Here is a 23000-nt window from a genome sequence, read left to right as displayed (position 1 = left end):
AGACCTACAGGTTCCACTGGGAAATAATAAAATTGATAATGACAATAATAGGAATATTTATAAAAATATAGTCTCCACACAGTTGAAGAGGAAGGAACGGTCTGAGACATGTCAGGATTTCATAATAACCCCTGTGTGTGTGTCATATACTAATATATATATATATATATATATATATATATATATATATATATATATATATATATATATGAGAGTCTAAAAGTGGATGCACGAATCAAACTGCATAATTAATTTCCTAGATGCCGTCCCACCCACCTGCCCCCAAGATCAGTCAGAAAGTACTGTGCATTTTACAGCAACAGTAATTAATGATAAGTCTTTCATTAAAATGTCTACAAACGCAGTTGGAATTGTGTCTACAATGTCATCTTTTTTGATTGAAAGAGCGGACCCAATGAAAGCATACAAGTAAAATCGTTCAGAGGATTTCTGGAGTCGAAAATCTTCTGGGGAGGACGGATTTAATCCATGGGTGCTCCGTCTCAGCGGTCATGGTATGACTGCATTACTGGTACACTTTTTAAAAAGGCAAGTTTTCCCTAAAAAAAAAATCCTAAAATTACCACTCTGCAATGATATAGTTTTTGTTGGAGGGTAATAAGTGGTCTGGTCCATCGCACGACCGTGACCGCAGCTAGTGTTGATCATAACATCTCCTAGATTTCTGGAATTTAATCCCTGACAAAAAAAGAAGTCCGTGTGCAGCTGGTATTCCTCATGGTTCATTACTGGGTCTTATGTCTTTGTGCTTGATTTTATATGAACATATACATTTTACTTTACTACACTTTTTATGATGATGGTCTCTCGTATGCCATCTGTGTCCCTACAAACACACCATGAACTGCTGTCACCGTTATACAGATCTCCCCGTTTTATGTATCCATTTTTATCTCCTTACTTTGAATAGGGATGTAATTGAAACAATTTTTTATTAGTTTGAATGTCAATGGTGGCAAAAGTAGGAAATTGCGACTGCGTATTTATAAAATATTAATCTGACAAGGAAGCGATCTTATCTCTGAAAATAGTCTGTGCAGTTTTGTGAAAAATGTGATGGGAATTGTTAATTAGAAGTGTAAAGAATACATTGCGTTACGTAAGACATTGTGTAAAGTTAGTTTTCTTCCTTAATGTGGTCATGCTATTCTTTATACGACAGCTCTGATCCACCTCATCCCCCATAGGGGCCACGGCTGGGCTTTATTTGTCAACCTACAGTGTGGTCCAGATGATAAATCATGTCTGGCTTCAGCATCACCTGAGCTGACATTAATGCAGTATGAGGGGAAATCACAAAGCTGAATTTGTTTGTGTAAATTAACTGTATATAAAAAAAACTTCAAGCTTGAGCTTGTGCAGCTAATGACATGATGTAACTGTCAGATGCTCAGTCAAATTGCACAATATATCACGATTTAAGTGCCTCATGCTTAATAGTTGGAGGTATAAATTCTCCTTTATGCTGCTATTAAACAACAGCAAAACAAGGGAGCCAAGCTGATGACGTCAACTACGACAGAGAAATGTGCAGTTGTCTGCAAAGCAGTTTTTATCTCATCCAGGTGGTTTTATACATGTGACTGATTCAACCCGACAAACAGATTCTGCGATGCTCAAATTATCGAAGGCAGGAAATAATGATATTTACTCACTTTGTCTTAAAATTAAGTTTAACTCAATCCTAGATGAAGAAGAACAATGCATGTTTCAGTGGTATTATTAATTTAATGAATACAAAACAGAGTTTTTTTTGTTACAAAATTTCTTCAGTTGATTTAGAGGTACAGTTGCTTTAAGGTCCTTCCACAACATCTTTATGATGATTATCTTGATCCTGAGGTCTTACATTTCTGTAAGATGTGGTGAAAATCCCTCAGATGTACAGAACACTGCAAACACGCCTTTTGTATTTTCAGCTTTGTTCACAACATCCTGTTTTAGGAAAGTGGAGTGTGCTGCTTCTTTCTCCCTCACCCTCTTTCTTCCATATGGTGTGTCAATGTTGAAAATGTAGTGGAAGCTTTGTGCTACCCACTTGTGTGCTGCGTGCAAATGCAATATGTGAAGTATCAAAGTAGTTCAGTAAGTCGTTCAGATATCGGAAGGACTTACTGAATGAATGAAACATTTTTAAATCTAAGCTGCTTTAAACCAAAAGTTTAGTTACAGAGTTGGTAGTCACTTTTAACAGTAAATAAATTGTCTCAAGCCTAGAGAGAGGGAAAAAAAAAAAAAAAAAAAAAAATCATAATTTTCACAACGTGTCCCATTTAAAGGCCGGGACACACCAAATGGATAATCGGCCATCGGACTCTGTCGGGCAGTCGGGTCGGTGTGTCCCGTACGCTCACCATCGGCCTCTATGACCAATCTGATTGGTGGAGTGCTAGCCCTTGACTAGCGAATCAGAGGTAACTGGAAATGACGATGGTAAACATACTAGATAAAGGGCAATGACACAGACGCTACACTACACTCTATCATGGCATGGGTTTGGGTTTGGGTTGTATTATATTTTCATTATTATCCATCGTATTGTCAATCCTTCTTGACTTCTATCAGAAGTGAAAACACTGACCGATGACGGCTCTGTTCAGAACTCTATAGAGCCATCCATCATTTCCAGTTGTTCTTCTTTCCTTTTATTTTCTGGGCGACATCACAGATTAGCATCGCCTGCAGTTATGGGGACGTATTACGCCTCGCGCACGTGCAGAACGTACGCTCCAGTCGGCGTCCGGTTTGGTGTGTTGGGGAGTATTTTTTGACCGACTCGGGGAGACGGGAGCCGACTTTCAGTACGACTTTTTTTCTCCCGGACTCGTATTTTGACAGACATAAAACGTATTTAGGCCCAACATTTGCAAGCCTAAGCTTCATCTGCCTTCATCCTTTCAGAAAGATGCTTTTCAAACAAGCCTTTTTCTTACTGAGCTGTCATGAACGTTGACATGCAAGCTGAGGCTTGGAGAATGTGAGACATGGCTCCTTTGTTCCGTTTGTGATTTCTCTCAGCTCTCCATATGACCTTGGGGTGACCTTGTTGGGACATCCACTTCTAGGAAGTTTGACACCTGTCTTGAATGTTCTCGTCTTGTGAATTATCGTTCTCACAGCACAATCGTGGACTCCAAATCTTTTGGAAATGGCTATATGAAACTCTTTCCAGAGCGATCAACAGCAAAATGCTTTTTTTTTAATTTTTTTTTTTAATTTTTATTTTTTTTTATTTATTTATTTTTTTATCCCCGATCTTTTTCCCATGATATCACCCAGTGCTCCTACCTAAGTGACAGTCCTGGGCATTGCCACTCTCTACCAACCCTGGGAGGGCCCTGCACTGAGCTCAGGTTTTATTTCACGTTTTATTTCATTTTATAATTTATTTTTTATATAACACAATTGCCTGTCCTTAAAAAATGAAAAATAATGGACAGAGGTTTATTTATTTATGGATTTATATCTATACTGACTGATCACTGTGCCTGTCCTTGGTTTTAGTACCCATCTTTCTTGTGTTTATTATCATTTGCCACATAATTAAAGCAACCTCATACTAAATTTAATGTTAATTTCATATGATGTAAATAATATGAAAAACATATACAAATATGTTGTAACTTTAGCTTGTATAGTTATAATAAAACATTGTTTTGACTCAGTTTGTCCCATGAATTGTCACTATAATCTGATGAACGTGCAACTCGGATTTTAAGATCCATCACTATCATCTGATGTACATATATACAACTTGGATTTTAAGATGTGTAATGCATTTTTAAATTTTTCGGTGAACTATGTAGAATATAATAATCGGGATATCGCATAATCGGGATATCGCAATGCGTATCGTATCGTGGCTCAAGTATCGTGATGCGTATCGTATCATTAGGTCCTTCCCAATACCAACCCCTACTTCTCTAAGATGATTGCTTTTCTCTTTCCTTCTTAGCATTGTGTTTAGCGACTAGCAAACAGGTGCAACATCCGTTTTCAAAGTGGTCACAATTGCTAACAATCAATTGGTGCATTCTATTCATGATCTGGCAAGTAACGGGTCACCAAAATACTAAGCAACTGCAAACCAAAATCAAGTCAGAAGCACAACTGCAAAGACGGGAGTGTTTTTCTAAACGAATGCAAAAAGAATTATGTAAATAAATGTTTTCTTCTTTCACGCCCCACCGGTCAGCTACGCTCACCAAGTTTTACTACGCCCAGGAGAACATTCACAATCCACTCAGTCTTCACAGTCTTGACTAATTAACACCATTGCAGTTTTGGGAGCAGGGACACTCGTGACATGGCAGAGAGAGGAAAGAACAGAGAGAAGAGGAACAGAGCCTTTCAGTACTGCATTAAATAAACTATGTGTATATTAGAGCCCAACTGGGGTTAAACTGTGAGATGCCAGAGTCGATTATTTCCCCCGGTATATTAAAATATAGATCAAACAATGTTAGAAAGGATGAAAGCACCAGTGAAGTAGGGAGATTACACATCTACCTTCTAAGACTGAAAGCTTGAAATCCCCTTGAGACAGTATGGGAGAGAGAAATCTTCAACAGCCTATCACTGCGACCGCGCTCGGGCTAGTTAGGCATCTAAAAGTTCACGTTATCAGGGGTTATAATCGGTGGAAAAATGAGCTTCTGCATGCAGTGCTCCATCTCCTTATTATCTTATGGAGCACTCCAGTTATTATGGGGCAACTCTGCGACACAACAGTGACTCACAGTTTCCTGTCTTTAGCAGCCAAGAAGAGATGGGAAACAAATGCCCCCCTCCCAAGTTATACAACAGTATCATTTATCTCAGCAGCAGCAGCTGCAAAAAAGGGGCAAACCAGGTAAAGAAAACAAGGAAGGAATCTCACCAGATGAAGCATGTCACAGATGGAGTCTGAGGGCTTTCTGTGCTTGCTCCACTTCAGGACAGACATGCCCCAGTACAGGTTGACAGTCCAAATCAATTCAAGTGCCAAAGAGAAGATTGAAATCTACACCTCGCCTCTCCAGCACATTTGTCTGCCCCCCTTTTGTCTTCCTTGTTTTCAAAAAAGAAGGTGCTGTGGTGCTTGTGATGAAGGATGAGTGAAACGCTCAGCCTCCTCCTCTCCGCCCACCAGCACTTTACAGCCTTCCAACTCCCCTTCTTCTGCGCTTTCACGGTCTGCTGTTGCTCCGGCGCTAATATTCTGCTGTCTCTCCCTCTCCCTCTCTCTCTCTCCCTCTTTTATCTACAAGCTGGGTAAACTCTGGCGCACAGATTGAGTGTGAAGATCTGGCCAATCCTGCCACCATTGTAAATGAGTGCTGATAATCCTCATGACTGGACCGAGAGCAGAAAAACAGCGGGAGGGAAGGATTCTCCTCCTCAAGGTTGTGATGGAGCAGGATTGGCTGGGGGAAGCAACACAGCGACAGAATATAAATGCAGGATTTCAGGCTGAGGGGAGCGGGGCGATGTAAAGGAGCCGACTATAGAGGAAGATGAACGGGAGAGAAACTGCTTGGAAGATTTTTGCAGGATTGGTACTAACTTGTAAGAGGAGCTGGAACCTGTGATCACGTCACCAGTCCAAGAAAACTCAAACTTCTTTCAGTATATGACATAAATATTCATCAGATATGTGTGTTTTTATGCAAACATATGTTTTTGCCTTTTTCTTTACCACTATCGTTTAGTATTATATGAATGTATTTGAGAATTATAAGTGAAAAAATTACTAGACAGGTTAATCATTTTCATTTTCCTTTTTATATAACTAAACACGGCCAGTTTTCCCTTAGATATCGCGGTGTACAGATATGGAACTCCAAATCTCACATTATCAAAAGCTCTGCTTCTCTAGAGATTTTTAAAAGAAATGTATCATCATTTAATTCACATTTAAAAAAATGTCAAGTTTTCTTTGTTTTTTTTGTTTTTTTTGTTTGTTTGGTTGTTTTTTTGTGTGTGTGTTGATGATCTGTAACTATGTAGTCAAACCTTCTTTGTTTTTGTTTATAGTCTTCGTCTTGTTGTTTTTGTTTTTTGATTTTTTGTAATTACTGTTTTACTTCCTAAATTGAGGGGAGGTCCGCTGCATAAGCCTGTTGGCTTTTTGACCTCTCCTGTCACATTTGTTTTACTATTTTGATTGCAAGTGTTAATTTTATTGTGTGCAAACTAATAAAATAAAAAATAAAGAAAATGTCAGGTACACACACCTGCCAATATCCTCACACAACTAGATGTCCTACACTTCTGAGCTAGACTCAAAAACCTCAAATGAACCTTATAGTTTTTCTAAATTAGTCATTTCTAATTTTTCCAGGAATGCTTCGTATATGCTGTGCCGTTCTGTGCCTCAAGCACAACATTTAAAGATCTGTTGTGTCCCCCTCCGATGGTCGCAGCAGGATCATAATGATAATGAAACTGCACAATGGACTGTCTGAGTTTGTCGATCCAGATGAATGATAATCACACACGGCTAACGTGGCTGGCTTTCAGCTGGCACCGTCCCAGTCGTGTTTCCACTGCTGCAGATGCACAATCCCGGTATGAGTTCACCTGCACTTGCCTGGATATGTTTATTCCCCCTACGGCAGACTCCAGCGGACAGGCGGTTCTGTGTTCAGCCAGCCAGCACATTTTACAGCCAGCTAAAGAAAAAAAAAAAAAAACTGATTCTGTACAGCCTTGGGGAGCTAAATGTGTTTGGAGTAAGCGGAGGGTTTGTCAACCCAGTGGTAGTTTGCTAGATTTTTCTTCTGTGAACATGTAATAATAAAAATGTGAACAATTATGTGGCTTATCTGAAAAAGAGTCAAGTCTAATGACAAATACATTTCAGAGCGGGTTATCAACGACCTCAGTTGACCAATTACTTAGAGATTACAAATATATTTATCAATCATCACACTTAGGTACTTCAGTATAACTCCTGAGGGGAAAACGTCCACCTGACTCATGTGAACTAGGAATGGGTGATATTTTACCGTTCACGATATACCGTCAAAAAAATTCACCACGGTAAGAATTTGTCATCTCGCGGTAAAAACGATAAATTCCCGTTGATGACGTTTTTGTGTAAAGCCTGAATTATGGTTCTGCGTTAAATCCACGCGGAGCCTACGGCGTAGGGTACGCATCGATTTAACGCAGAACCATAAATCAGCCTTAACAAACATGGCGGAAGGCGGATCTGAGAGCGAGGAGCTCGTTGTTAAACGAGGCTCCAGCTCCGTTATCTGGAACTGGTTTGGATTTAAAAAGAGTGACGAGGAGCAAACATCATCTATTATATGCAGAGTCTGCAAAAAAACAGTGAGTGCAAAGGATGGCTTTTATGTATTTGTCCCGTTTCTTTATTTATCAGGTTGTATCTTTTTTCTACTTTGTGATTTTATAAGCTAAGAAAACTTGAAGGACAATGGTACTTTTGCTGTTTGCACTGTTATCCCACTGTTTAAGCCATACAGTTTGAATAAATGTTGAATCTGTTCTTACATTTCAAACTTGTTTCATTCAGTTTTGCAGTACAGGTGTACTAATTTAAGTGGTTTTTATTAATTCAATTTAATTAGTGTAGTTTAGTAGCATTTATTATTCTCTTAGAGCAGTGTTTTGGGGGCTCCAAAGACTGAATGTGGTGATAGATTTATAGTTAAAAAGGTGGAGTTGAATTGGTATTTTTTCTAATCGTCATTTTTATCGTTATCGGGATAAATGCCAGAAATTATCGTGATCAATTTTTTAGTCCATACCGCCCATCCCTAATGTGAACTTAAACGGACAAAGGATTAATGACCCAGGAGTTACAGGAAGGCCAATGCTCTTCTAGACGGAAGGTCAAATGTTCTCAAGAACCAAATAAAGGACTTCCAGGTGTCTCGATTCAAACCTCTGAGAGTTACCATGAGCTGGAAGACAGACTCCACAACAGTGATGTTCACGTCCAAGTCCTTCAGGTTTGAGATGTTTCCCTGCTTCAATACACCTCATTGGTGGAATAAATGCTGATCCATTCACTGAAGCAGCAACACATCTCAAACATGCAGGACAGCGGCCCTCAAGGCCCAAAATGACACGTCACTGGTCTACAACGCACTGAGGTTCTCATTGCTGCAGAAACATCTGTTGTATTGAGAACTTGTGATATGCACAAGGGTGACATTTCACAAAGCACAGCCAAAACCCAGATCAGCTAACAAACGCCTGAGCTATTCTGCTCTGTGCAATTTGGACATTGTGACCACATTTCAGGAGGCGGACATCAAGTCTGTACTCTTGTCTGAACTTCTTGTCTGAAGATTGTTAGAATATTTTTTTAATTATATATTTTTTACTTTTTTATCCTTTTTCTGTGCATGTGTGTGTTGTCTGTACTGTTGCTGCTCAATGTGAATTTCCCCACCGAGGGATGAATAAAGGACTAGCTAATCTAAGCTAATCTAATGCTGCCTCTAGTGTTGATGTATCAACAGTTTTCACTGCAACACCGAGAAAAGTCCTTAATTTAATAATGTATCATTTACTAAGCAACTAATAAAAGTGTATCCAATAATTGATAAATTGCTGCTCGCTCTAAAGGACAAGTGGGTTGTGGACAGTCCTGCAGTGACCAGTCAAGTTTGTCCAATAAAACGTAAAAATACTACTCGAGTGCCGTCATAAGAGAGACCAGCCGTTTTTGAAAAATGTCACAAAAAGATTACCGGTACAGAGTAAGAAACCTTTGGCATCTCATCAGCCAAACCAACATGTCAGGACTTTCAGATTTTTCTTTTTTTTCTTTTACAGTCATCTTGACAATCATCATCGTTCTCAGTTTCATTTTCCAGTTGGTGTCCTGTTAATAATTTAGAGGTTAAAATTAATGCACCACCTGCCACTGACTCCTAAACACAGAATAAAAAACCATCTGACACCAAATATGCACTTTGTTCAACTATAAAGGAGATTTTGAACATTTTGCTCCCATTGATATCAGAGACTAATTAATTCAGAAATAGTTAAAAGTCACAAAAGGCAAAGAAAACCCCGACAAAGATTTGTACTGTAAACTATCACTGATGTAAATACGGAGGGAAACTGCACCACTTTCATAAACGAGACAAAATGAGCCGGTAACAGATGGCCGCTCAAACTGTGCTGCAGATAAATGTTCATAAACACGTTTTTTTTCTTTCTTTCATAACAACACGAAGCTGACAGGAATGCTGCGAAGCACAAGAAACAAGTGAAGATGTAAGATGTGCTGTCACGTGTTTTCTGTCATCTTACCTTCCTGCACTCATCGAACTCGCTGAAGGTCTCGGAGTCGTCCTCCAGGCTGTCTCCCGAGCTCTCGATCAGAACGCCCACACCCACGTCCAGGATTTCCTCTGCATCCACATCAAATGGAGAACAGTGTCAAACGGTTAAATGATGGGTTTTTTGTAGGTAGGTTTTCTCCTGCAGGTGACTGGTGTCACTTTCATCTTGAAGAATCAAGGATGAATTGTGATTACAAAATAAAAAAAACAGCCATCTGTTAACACCGTGGAGGGGATTTTCACAATCTAAAGCAACTCAAACCTCATCATTTTTACACCAGTCAATAAACCTCCTCACTCCATCTTATGTGTGTCAGGCTCGTCACAAACAGGTCTGTTACGTGGAGCACAGTCCTGTTACTGTCCACTGCAAAGGTGACGCATTAAGCCTGAATTATGGTTCTGCGTCAAAACAACGCCGTGCCTACGCCGTCGCGCCGGCGCCGTCACCGTGACGCCATCATGAACCCTTCAGACTTCTCCGTCACTCCATTTCTCCGCGGTGCAGTACGCCCCGTGACCGCTAATTCGCAATCTTTTCCTAAATGGTTTATCCGACTTTTTCCGGTCACAGTGAATCAAAGTGATAAGGACAACTATTGTGCAAAAAAAAAAATAAAAAAAAAATAAATAACACATACACGAAGAAAAGAGCACTGAAAGTTCAGGACTGCTCAAACCGGAAACCGGAAATGCGTTGCTTCCAAGCGAACCAATCACAGCCTTCTCGTCTGCCTCGCCTCGACGCGTAGTTACAATTTTTGGGAGGTGCACGTCAGTGACGGCGTCAGTGACGGCGTCAGTGACGGCGTCAGTGACGGCGTCAGTGACGGCGTCAGTGACGGCGTCAGTGACGGCGTCAGTGACGGCGTGTGGTCTGCGTTGACGTGTACCACACGCCGTAGGCACGGCGTCGTTTTGGCGCACAACCATAACTCAGCCTTTAAAAGTCCATGATGAAGCTCTCAATCAAGTCACTTTCAAAACGTATGAGGTTTGAGTTGTTGTAGATTGCGAAAACTTGCTCATCTATGGCCTTCTTTCTGATTAGATATTAACACAGATCCCTGTCTGTATTTCTGATTCTGCAATCTGAGAACATTTGGCCCCTTATCTGCTACAGTTGGGCACTACTCAATGTTAGTTAATGTAAATACGTCACACAAGTCTGCCGAAAAAATTAAAAACCCCATGTATATGTTGCTGAGTACATTTTGTTTTGTTTATTTTATCTGGACCCCAGTCAGAGGAGCTGTTGTTTTATCATGAGAAAAATCTTATTGTACAGCAAAACTTGTTTTTTTACTGCAAATATCATGAAAACTGAATTGAATTTAGAAATCTTTGCTGGTGCCGTGTGAGCTGATAAACCATACTGTGCATAAATGTCAACTTTTCAGTTGTTATTCTTATCTTTTTTAGAAACCGGGCCTTCAGTACTTTGAAAAGGAAAGGAAACATTAGTCCACACTGGTCTAGGCAGGTTTTCTCACCTTGACTCTGGGAAAAGATGTCAGTGTAGAGATCCTCTGCAGCATCCGAGCGGCGCGGTGGCAGGTAGCAAAGCTGGCGGCGCTCGACTGAGGGCAGGGTGTTGACAGTCAAAGCCAGCGAGGGTTGGGAGAATGCCGTCTTCATGTCAGAGAAATTGAGACTGTGAGAGTCTTTTCCGTTCAGCTGCAGAATTTCATCCCCGGCGTTCAGACCTGAGACGCAGGAACACCACCAGTTAGGATTTACTCTCCTGTCATCCATGCATGCACAAGCTCAACATTTCCCTCTACCGCCATAAAGGGAGGATGGCAACATTAGTTTAATCTCAAGTGACGATTGACATTGAAACTTGTAAAACAGCAAGAGTCAAAATTCAGCTCTAAAAGCATTTCTTCGCCTTTGAAACATATGGAGCTAGAACAGTCTCATAATTTGCAAATGCACACACCGTTTCACAAATGCACAGGACAAGTTTCACAAATGCACACACCGTTTCACAAATGCACACACATACAGACAACAGACACCTGTAGTTCAAATACAGAAATATCTATAGCTATAGCTGTTTCTCATCATCAGTTGCTGCATCGGCAGGACTTGGAGTGCAGTCTTCTGAAGGCTCTGGTTGAACGGCCCGACAAACCATCTCCGATCGCGCTGTTTTCTTTACCGAGATCACAAGAAAAGCAGAGCAGTGATCTCCTCTCCATCCCGTGTTGCTGTCTTGTTTATTTATCTTTACTCCACCAACTCCAAATATTAATCACTTTTCTAAGCGAACGGCGCTAACGCAGTTCAAACAGCAGGTGTATCCGCCCCTTTAATCTGATTGGTTTAGAGTAAATCGTCCGCCACGTGGGGTGCGCTCTTATGATTGGCTGAAACAAAGGAAGACATCTGATTGGTTGCAGATGTGTTAAAGAAAACTTATTTGCGGATCAAGTCACGTCAGGAGAGTCTCAAAAGTCACACGCAAATCCAGCGCAGCTCACAGACAAAAAAACGTTTGTAAATCAGGTTATATTTGTGTCTGCATCAAAAATACATTTGTATATCTTGTCCTACGCACGTGTGAATTGTTCTGTGCACGTGTAAAACGGTGTGTGTATTTGCAAATCGGTGTGTACATTTGTGAAACTTGTCCTGTGCATTTGTGAAACAGTGTGTGCATTTGCAAATTATGAGACTGTTCTAGCTCCATAGAAACACACCAGCATGACTCAGCTGTGTATGATTTGTTAAGAGGTCCGATTTGGTTATCTTATGTCGGATACTCAGCATCACTTAAAGTCCTGCACTGGGACCGACTTTAGCGGAATAATTGGGCATCACACGACCCTGCAGGCTAACGCCACTGCAGGGCTGGCGACGTGAAGCAGCTGCTTAACTCCGGTCATCTCATCATCCTTCATCAAGGCAAGTGAGAAGAAGAGTGTTTATGATTATAGTCATCAACACCCTTTGGAAATACCGTGTCAACTTAACGCCTCCCTACCTGTTGGGTAAATATGTGCTTTATATGCATTTTTATACTGAAGCAAGGGGGAGTTTATAAAACACTGAGAAATAGCTGATGCAACCCGTCTTTTTTTTTTGCTGTAACGCGACAGACGCATTAAGTGGATCAGATGGCAGCTGTTCTGACAAAAAAAATGAAAGCGTAATGAACCTTTAGCAAAGGCTAATCCCCCGGCCTTCACATCAGTGATGTAGAGCTGCTGTACGCCATCCTCCTCCACCACCGAAATGGAGAAACCTGTGGAGGAAAAGGAAAACAAGTGCTAATAACAGTAGGTGGGAGGAGGAGGAGAAGGAGAGAAACATGACTAATATACAACAGTGGAAATGCTCGGAAAAACGGGTCAGGCGTAGGTCAAGGAAAAAGAAATGTATTCCTTCCAACAAGAGCCCGGCGACGTTACGGATTGACAACAAAAACGGTTTCTTACCGTAGCCGATCATGCAGGATTCATCTCTGTCAAACTGGATTACTTTTGTTATCTTGGAGCAGAGCTCAATTTCTTTGTAAAGCTGTGAACGACAAAAGGAATTCATTATTATATAAATCAGAAAAACTCCATCCGACTAAAGTCTCGGTGCAGTGGGTGGGTTATTGACAGCAGGAAAAAGAGAGCAGCAATTTGCTGAGCTCCAAGACAAAGCAGCTCAAGCAGTGTCTTTCTGCCCTGCACTGTCTCCTGACGACACGATGCAAATATGAAAAGGGCATCAGTGGCATATTTATTACAGGTCTCAAGCAGGATCTTCCCAGAAACCCAGAAACCTAGAAAAGTTTAACAGAAATACAGAGCCTACTTAAAATGCATCATAATGCACTCTCTTTTCAAATCACTGGGGTGATTCATACACATAATAAAGATGCAGTTTCTGGGATTTAAATCTATGTCTTGACCTATACGCAAGCTTAAGAGGCTGATCTATATATAGAGACAAAATAAATCATGTTCCACCAGCGCAGTGACATACCAAGTCGCACACATCCTCTTCTGGTTTGGGAATGTAGAATTGCACTTGGTTTTCGATGAGGAATTTGAGTCGCAAGTAGTGTTTGGTTGGATCGAGGTCATGAGCCTGTGGGACAAGTACAAAAGATTTGATTTCATTTTTTTCTCCCCCAGAAACTACAAGACAGTTTTTTGGAGTTTTTTTTTTTTCCCTGAATAAATGCTGTCATGAAGAGCCACGCTGCGTCCTGGGATGCAGATGCTCGCAGAGGACACCTCTGTCATGTAAAAACAATGCAAACCGGTTCACGGCGCGGCCGCCGTACCTTGCAGATGGACTCAAGGACCCACAGGGCAGACTCCCCCGGCTGGATGATGGTCAGGACGGGCTGGTCGTTTGGCAGGCAAACCCAGGAGGGCGTGAGGTGGTCAGGGACCCAGATGTCACTCTCGGCGTTGGGTCGCGGTAGACTTTTCACAGCTCCCTCCTCGCTTTTCTTTAAAGAAAAAACATACAAAGTGTGAAATTTTTGATTTCTATTACTGCGACTCCGATTTAAAATAAATCACTTTCCGGCTCCACTGCTGTGTCTTTATCAGTCCCTACAGGAAATTCTTTATACCTTTACTTTCCATCTAAACTACTAGAGTTCATATATGTCCATGAAGTAGTTGTAATTCAATTCAATTTTATTTTATTTGCATGGCATCTAATACAACAAAAGTTGTCTCTAGGCCAGGGCTCAGCAACCCGCGGCTTTTTAGCGCCGCCCTAGTGGCTCCTGGAGCTTTTTCAAAAATGTTTGACCTTTTTTTCTTCTTTTTTTTTTCTCTTTTCCTTTTTTCCTCTTTTTTTCTTCTTCTTTTTTTCAGTTTTTTCCTCTTTTTTTTCTTCCTTTTTCCTTTCGTTTTTAATCTCGACATTTCAACTTTTTTATCGAAATTTTGACTCCTCGTCATTTCGACTTTTTTCTCAACATTTCAACTTTTTTCTCGACATTTCGACTTTTTTCTCAAGATTGTACTTCAACATTAATCTTGACATTTCGACTTTTTTCTCCAAAATTTCGACTTTTTTCTCGAAATTTCGACTTTTTTCTCGTCATTTCGACTTTTTTCTCAACATTTAAACTTTTTTCTCAACATTTCGACTTTTTTCTCGACATTTCAACTTTTTTCTCGAACTGCATAATGAAAAAAAAAATTCTTCCCCCAGTTATAACTAATATAACATGCAGCATGTGTTGTCTTAATTCTAAGGCTTGTACAAGACTTTTAATTTTGTGTGGCTCCAGTCCAGACATATTTGTTTTTTGTGTTTTTGGTCCACTATGGCTCTTTCAACAATTTGGGTTGCCGACCCCTGCCCTAGGCGCTTTCCAGAGACCCAGAACATGACCCCCGAGCAATTATTACATAAACAATGGCAGGTAAAAACTCCCCTAGTGGGGGAAAAGCCTGAAGCTAAACAGTGGCAAGGAAAAACTGTAAGGAATACATTTTTCATGGAATAAGGTTCATGACTATATTTTCTTCAGGCTTGAAGTAAAACTGAATCCTCTAATATGCCTGAGTAGATCCCATAATTGTAAAGAGAGTATACAGTACAATGGGATGTTATTTAATTGATGTCAATCTCAGCTCAAGGTTTATTTGAATAAGGTCCACCTGTTTTTTAAGTGACTCCATCCTCGCTGACTAATTCAGGCCAATAGATAACGAGTGATTCATCCTTACTGAGTTTTCCTTGACGGAATCAAGATATATCCCATCTGCTGGCTTTTTCTCTGGTTCTTCGCCATCAGCAAAGACCTGCTGAGACAGAAAAAGAAGTCAAGTACTCACAGAAAGACAAGGATCACCGTATGTGGAAAGGGCAACAGCAATCCTGAAAAAAAAAGAAAATAAATCGTAGAAATCTAGAAATGACTGAGAGAGCAGAGGCCGGCGCTGACCTGGCTGACTGTTGGATGGGCTTTGTTCTTCTTCTTGGAGGTGGTGTCCAGACCCCAGAGGGAAGAGAACCTGCTCTTGCGCTTGCTGCAGGACCGGGACATGGCCTGAGCACGCCGCCTCACTCCGGCCTCTGTGCGAGCAGCCACCTGCCAAAACACGCGAGCACAGTCAGGACCAACACGGAGCCAAGTCAGGGGGACAGCAATCTGTTTGACCTCGAGTCACGCCACATTTCGCAAGAACGGCGATCTCTGAATATTTTATTAGCGTAGTATGAAAAACACCACTAAATTCTGCAAGAGAGCATGATAATAATAATCATCATAAGGTCAACTTTTTTATGATCGGGGAGATTTCAGAGAGAACAAAGAAAAAACAGATCCAAAGGCATGTCAGTGGAGGCCACATGGGTGTTATAATATGTAGCCTGTACAACCTTGGTGCACTTTACAAGACTCCTAATTGGCAAAAAAAGAAAAAAAAAGCCTGGTTTGACAGTTTCTGGGATAAACTCTCATGTTAGGGAAATCACCAGGAGCACTTGGAGATGCCAAAGTGTATTAAAGGAGATGCATTGATGATGCAGCAATTAAATTCAAGGAGCTGAAATTCAAATAGAAGTACAGTTCATCACACAACTACGAGGTTACAAAGCTGGCAGTTCCCAATATTGACATAATGTCTGTCGCTCAATATTCATCGGTTTTAAGCCACATTTGTGAGCACCAGCTGCAGGCAAAAACATGAGTGAAGGCATAGCTGCTTTCAACTAGGGCTGGGCGACCAAAAGTCATATCTCGATATTTTCTAGCTGAATGGCGATACTCAATATTTTTTCTGTGCCATAATTGGGGTTTCCCCCAAAGCATTATAGCATAGCATCTCTGTTAGCTTCATTTTTGTCTGAGGCAAACCCTTAAAAAAACAGTCAGTTTTAATACAAAGCCTTGTGCCAAATGTCACACAGGTACCTTTATTAACAGAGGTCTGCACAATATCCAAATGTATAAAACACATGAAATAAAAATAAACTGCCTGCATATATAGAATAAAAATGCTTCTTGAATAAAATAAAACAAATATCCCTTTCCTGCATAACAATTAAATTAAAATACACTGTGCAATTAATACAATGTAGACAGTAACAGGCAGACTTTTCCACTGAGGTTGACAGTTGTGCAAATAACAAAACATTTGTGCAAATCTCAAATAAAACATTCAAGTCAATTTGTCACAAAATAAGCTATATCAAAATCATAAAAAAAATAAAATTTAAAATCGATATAAACGATATTGTCTCGTACCATATCGCGTTTGAAAATATATCGATATATATATATTAAAATCTCGATATATCGCCCAGCCCTACTTTCAACACAATAACACAAAAGCAATTCACGAGCACAAAGAATGAAGAAGAGGATAGCTACCAGTGCATGGAAGGAAGAGACTGAGAATATGCCCAGCCGGCCCATCGCCAGCTTGGTGGGACGAGAGGCAAAGGCCAGGAGGCGTTTGGGGTTGGGCAGCTCTCCTCCTTGCAAGCTGGCCAGGTAGCATCTGAAGCGAAACAGATCCATGTGAAACTGCTCCAGGTTCTGCTCCCACAAGAAGATCTGCAGGACGAGAGAGAGGCACAGAAACGCATCCACGTGATTGTTTATCCAGGTTCTCGTTTGTCAACTTCAGATCAAGATGCTGCATCTCTTCTCTTTCCTCCAGGAGCTCCGGTAAGCTCTGGTTTTTGTCAAAGTGTTGCCAATCTGGCCCCCTCTTCGCCTACTGGCTGGATGTTTACTGGGGCATTAGAGCAGGTCATGGTGATTATTCACTGGGCCGTCCCCTCCCAGTCACGGTCCTGATGGGCTGTTTGGAAGAGGCGGTCAGCGCGGCGCTGGAGGGCTCCGTTTGGCTGCCAAGAAGCCCAGCGACCGAGAAACAATACTGCACATTCCACTGGCAGATAGAGGATGGGAGCGCTTGAGCTTTTCAAAAGGAGCTGTCTTATATCCATTCAGCTCGGCACAAATTGAAACCTGACACTGCCAAACAGAACAGCTCCGACCAGGCACTACCTAACCGACTGAACAAAGACCATTTGATCTCTGCTCTCTGTAAACAGAGCCCCAGAAGACAATATGAACTTTGCAATTAATGGAGAAAATGGAGGGCGGCTGACCAGCGCCAACTGTTTATCAAGTTCAAAAGGGGAAGCATCAGCTGGCGTTTTTTGGTGAGAGATCTCAGAAATATCAGACTTTATTTGATCATACAGCTCTCTGCTTCTCTAAGCTCTCTTTTCTTTAATATTAAGTAGTTTTTGTGCTGATTTACATTTCGCATTGATACTTTCATTAATGTGTTACGAAGTAAACGCATGTCTCTTTTCTTCACAGCTGTGCACCCTTTGACCTTCCCTAAAGCTTGAGCTCACTAACGGCCAGACTTTGTCACGGTCAGTCCGGCTCGAGCCAAGATGACAGAAAGGTCAAACCAATTCAGCTATCTGGAGGCACTTTGGGAGGAAGATGCAGACGAAAAAAAAGAGGGAAAAAAAGCAGCGATGCTTTCAAAAGGTTGTAAACTATCAAATGAAGATGTTTTTTCCATGAAACTGCTTTTTCTCTTAAGTTAAATCCATTAAAAGGTCATAAAAGTAAAAAAAAAAATTTAATAAACCACATTCCTACGGAGCCCCTAAAGGGACACAGATTTTTTTTTTTTACAATGAGTTTTAAGCGTGCGCGTGAAACCTTTAAGTGAGCACGTAAAGTTGTTTACTTGCAAGCAAAGTGGTAATGTCCTTATAATGGAGTCCCAGGTTAAAATATAGCTCAGCTAAATCCTGTAATGTCATTTCCATTCATAAACAGAGCAGGGCGCAACTGGAGGGTCTCCTGTTCCAGAAATACTCCCCCATGTACTTGTTTTTACGTGCTCACGTAGAACAACTTTTAGGCGCTCACTTATAAGTTTTGCGAGAGCGCGTGATACTTTTTAGTGAGTGCATAAACGTTTTACGTGCTCACGTAGAACAACTTTACGTGCTCACTTAAAGGTTTCACGCGCACGCTTAAAACTCATTATATATTTAAAAAAAAGATCCGTGTCCCTTTAGGGGCTCCGTACATTCCAATAATCCAGTGTGTAAAACCTTTTTCAGGAAACCTAAAGTTTTTGGTGAAATTGAAATAAAATATTTTCACCATCATGGAGATTTACAACAAGCTGAATAAATATTAGCTGCAAATGTTCCTATCCCAGATTTTAGGAACCTTCTCAAGCAGTTTTGCCTCTTTCTGGATGAAACCTACTTGATCCAGGATGGTCTTCCTCTTCTTCGTGTCGGTGACGGCCGACAGCTGCATATCTCCCATCTTCTTCATCTTCTCGTCCATGTCGATCTTCTGCTCCAGCTTCTTGATCTCGGACCGAAGCAGCCGGACCGTGTCTTCTCTGTGATGCTGGCGGGCGACGGCAGCGGCGCAGGCTGAGTGGATGGCTGTGATCCAGTTCTCCAGCTCCGTCTGGCTGCAGGTCTGCACGGGGCACAAAAGCCAGGAGTTTATTTATTTTTTTATTTATCTATTACAGATCCCCATTAGTCCTCACTGCAGTGAAGACTATTATTCCTGGGGTCCAACATTGCACACATAAAACAATAAAATACAATCCTTACATAACTTAATCTAAACAAAAATGATTGTAAAGGAATTCAACCCTTAAATTGTTGAAACCAGCCAGAACCAAACAACAAAAAAATATTCCATTTTACACACTCAGAATTTCAGAATAAACCAACTAACTAAAACTGATTTCCTTACTAAGTACTGCATTTCTTAATTTGTTTTTGAATCTAGCTTTATTGTTTATCATGGTTAAATGTGGTGGAAGCTTAGAGTTTAGAGCTTAGAGAAGTTTAGAGGTTAAACAGGACAAGTGACCCCTGACATTTAAGATGAAAAAAAGCAGGATATTAATTATGATCACATACTTCGCTAAGAAATGCATACTTTTTCTTTGGAAAGATGATTCCCCTCCAACTTTCAAGTTTTTTTTTAATCAAATTTCAGTTTTTTTTACCATTGGAAAAATTAACTTCATTAACGTCATATTTTTCAAGAATTTTGGTTTCCATTATTTTCAAAACTGGAGAATTTTTCCAAAGGGGACCAATGAGTATCTCTATTTTCGAACTTGTGCCTTATATGTATGTATGTTTGTATCTATGTATGGATATATATATATAGTTTGATATTGCTGTTGCTGCCATTATATATTTTTTTTATTTATTTATTTATTTTTTTAATATTTATTTAATTTTGTTCTCCCTTAATGTATGTTTTTTTTTTGTTGTTTGTTTTTTCCCCTAGGGTAATTATGGACAGGGTAGGAATGTGGGTAGAATAGAAATCGTGAATGTGAAAATGTGAATTGTGAAAATTATTGTGAAATAAAAAGAAGATTAAAAAAAAAATGACAGCAGATACAGTTCAGGGTAATGTTTGTCGATCATTACTAGTGTATATCACCATAGAAATCTTTGTTGTACTTTAGAGTTAGTTCAAGGCAATTGATGAATGAATGACGGACTAGTCCTGGAAATGATGCCACTGTTTGTAGATCTGAGCTGTTTTCCTTACCTGGAAAAGAAATGCGTCTCCCAAAGAGTTGCTGAGGCAGAACACAAAGTCTTTTTTGGGATGCTCTGGCACAGCCTGGACAATACTGTTCTCTACCCACACGGCATGCTTGGGAACACTGTTGTTGTCGATCCCCGAGCGTCCGTCAGTCTCGTAAAAGAAAAGCGTGCATCCTGCAAAATTAAAACAATCTATTACTTTTCATGACCGACTCTTGCCGGCCTCAGTCTCAGAGGAGCAATTACAATGACACCGTTGATGTTTCTGGGGTTTTTTTTCCTTAAAAAACCACAGACTCTCTCCAGCAATTTCACTCTGCTCTCCAGTGGCCGAGCTAAAGAAGTGCACCACAGCTTCCTTAGCAGAAGGCTTTCGTTTCATTTTAAATCTGACTGAGTAAAGCAGTATTAGGATTATAAAGTGTGTTGTTACGGCACCTTTCAAGGAAACCCAGTAGCTCTTCCACTTGCGTCTTGCGGCCGATTCCACCTTCTTGTTCTTCTTGTGCACGAGGAAGTTCTTGACGGATAGCCTGCCGGCCTTGCGGACCATCCCCTGGACGACGCTGAGCAGCAGGTCGGACTGGTAGGCGGAGCTCATGGTGCTCTGCTCGTCGCTCAGGGCGGAGCTCGCCTCCTCCAAGCTCTCCGTCTGGCAGGAACTCATCTCCAGTTCCTGGCGGAAGTTCTCGTACACGCCCTGCGCACACTCGCTGGCCCCGCCGCCGCCGCTGCTGCCGCTGTCGCTCCCCGCGAACAGGGTCCTGCCGTGCATGGAGCACACGGAGAAGGAGGCCGACATGGTCTTGTAGCGCCGGGACTGGTGCTCCGCCTCCACCATCGCCCCGTCGATCCCGCTGTCATCATATTCGCTCCCCTCTCCGGCCGTGACGTCCTGAATGGTGGCAGAGGCACAGAACAGGTGAGATGGCATGGTAAACACGTCTTCATCACTAATGGCGCTTTTACACTAGCACCTACTGCACCTACCCACTCCCCACACCCCGGTTTTGCGCTTCTCCACTACGGGCCGAGGCGGGTGGAGGCGTGCCGAGTAGATACTTTTTCTGTATCTATTCTGCCGAGGTTCTAAGCGTGCTGAGTCGGCCCTGTATCATCAGACGTTTGATTCAGGAAGCGGGATATCAGTGCAAGAGCAACGTCTGTTTCGTGATCCAACTCTGAGGTGCAGATTAGGCCTGTGTTGAAAAAAATCTCCCAATTCTAAATCGATTCTCATATTAATTCCTAAAAATTGATTCATATGTCTAAAGATCGATTTTTTTTTTTCATCATTACATTACAACTTTTGGTTATTTTTTTGTTTATCCCCAAAAAAGGAATGTTTTGTTGGACATGAGAATAACTGGTGCCATGTTTTTGCCTTTAAATATGGTTAAAGGTATGAAAACATTAAAGTGTTAGGTTATAATTGCATAAATTGTCTATATTTCATTACTTTATATTCTGTCTTGGGGTTACATTTGCAAAAAATGCTAAAAACCAAATGCTCAAAAATTAAAAACCAAAATAGACCGAAAATGGAACAAATAAAAACGGAATGTGGGAAAAAATAAAACCGATTTCATCCGTCTCCGTTTCCTCCCTGGATCTGTTTGATAATTCTGCCCCATGATGTTTCTGAAAGCAGTTCTATCAGCATTCTGGGAGCTGATTGGTCCTTACAGCATCATTAGCTGCAATACTTGCTGTTTAATCTCAATATAATACTAGTAGTAATATTTTGCATAACTACAGTCATATAATTCATGCAACAGCTCAAAGAGTGGTGGCTGAGGAGAGAATTAAAAAAGGGATCTAGACGGGCGATAAGGAACGACCAGATCTACCAGGAGCTCTGTCACTTCATAGCTGCTCGAGCCTCCCAGCTGACTTTTCAGCAGCGCCGACACAAACGAACAAAAAAAAAAAAAAAGCGTCGCCACTTGAAGCTTCTCTCACTCTCAGTTTTTAACTTGATATCGAACACAAGTCACAGACCCAGCAGCACATCTATCATCTCCTCCAGGTTCTACATCTTTAGTGTTGTTGTCTTCTTCATTTAGATCACACAATCAAATACGTCACAGCAGCTTCTCTCCAACCTGCCTACTTCTCACCTGGGTGTCTAAAAACAAACGAGGGCAAGGCGAGTAGAGGCGAGACGAGGCGTGGCGAGTTGAGTCGGGCTGAGTAGGTACTAGTATAAAAGCACCATAAGAGGTGAGGCACTCAATGAGTGCTCTCAATCTCTGCAGATACAGGATAGTAGAGCTGGGGATCGATTCAAATGTCAAGAATCGATTCGATTCCGATTCCGATTATCACCATTTGATTCGATCCGATTCGATATTGATTTGGGTTAGTATTACCTGGATTATATGACTGTAAAATAAAATAATAATTTCACAATAATTATTGTGAAATAACTAAGAAATAAATAACTCAAATAGGCATTTCAATATCCATTTAAAGTGCAAAAAAAGAAAGAAATTGCAACAGCTCAAGCAGTAAACAAATTATTTTAGCTTGTCTGATTCATTCTGTCACCAGACACACAGCTGGACATGAAGCACCCGGCATTTTTCAGGTATTTCATGACAAACCGTGTCCGATAACAGAGAAACCTATTATCTATTAAATATAGATAATATGAACTTCATTGAACTAATATAACATTTAGAAATTTAAGCTGAAATGTCCAGCATTTTCTGTAAAGAAAAGTTCATTTAGTTCAGGAGTTTTCAAAACTACTGGGACTACTGGGATTAAAGTTCACCAGGCAAAAATGTTATGATGAAAAATAAATAATAATAAAATAATTTTTTTTTAAATAAAATAAAAAAAAAAAATCGATCTTTAGACATACAAATCGATTTTTAGGAATTAATATGAGAATCGATTTAGAATCAGAAAATCGATTTTTTCAACACAGGCTTACAGGATAGGCACATTTTTGGGGCACAAATAGAAAAAATACAATTATTTATGCCCAAAGAGACTGCTCGTCGCCTAATTCTGAGGTTCTGTTTAAAAGGAATGGCACAGCTCCTGCGGTTGTACGGGTGCAGCCTGCCCTCCCTGTGGCACCACAGGGTCGGCCCTCTCCTCCTC

General features: G+C 40.8%; 1 protein-coding gene across 6 annotated transcripts in view; it reads right to left on the bottom strand.

Moving 5' to 3' along the window:
* Positions 1-23000, bottom strand: part of tiam1b (TIAM Rac1 associated GEF 1b) — a 71332-nt gene that overhangs the window by 15680 nt on the left and 32652 nt on the right. For 5 of the 6 annotated variants that reach the window (XM_061719723.1, XM_061719729.1, XM_061719726.1 and 2 more), the window contains exons 5-16: positions 20325-20781; positions 19888-20060; positions 18559-18783; positions 16675-16860; positions 15244-15390; positions 15026-15103; positions 13615-13785; positions 13311-13415; positions 12773-12854; positions 12493-12579; positions 10823-11035; positions 9298-9398 (exon numbers count right to left, since the gene is read on the bottom strand). In XM_061719723.1, coding sequence (XP_061575707.1) covers positions 9298-9398; positions 10823-11035; positions 12493-12579; positions 12773-12854; positions 13311-13415; positions 13615-13785; positions 15026-15103; positions 15244-15390; positions 16675-16860; positions 18559-18783; positions 19888-20060; positions 20325-20781 — 2025 coding nt within the window. The remainder of the gene's footprint in view (positions 1-9297; positions 9399-10822; positions 11036-12492; positions 12580-12772; positions 12855-13310; positions 13416-13614; positions 13786-15025; positions 15104-15243; positions 15391-16674; positions 16861-18558; positions 18784-19887; positions 20061-20324; positions 20782-23000) is intronic. The other variant, XM_061719727.1, reaches the window with a different exon arrangement.

Source organism: Cololabis saira, chromosome 4 (genome assembly GCF_033807715.1).
Source record: "Cololabis saira isolate AMF1-May2022 chromosome 4, fColSai1.1, whole genome shotgun sequence".
Classification (NCBI taxonomy): Eukaryota; Metazoa; Chordata; class Actinopteri; order Beloniformes; family Belonidae; genus Cololabis; species Cololabis saira.
Note: the sequence above shows the minus strand (reverse complement) of the source record. Positions and strands in the feature narration are given on the sequence as shown.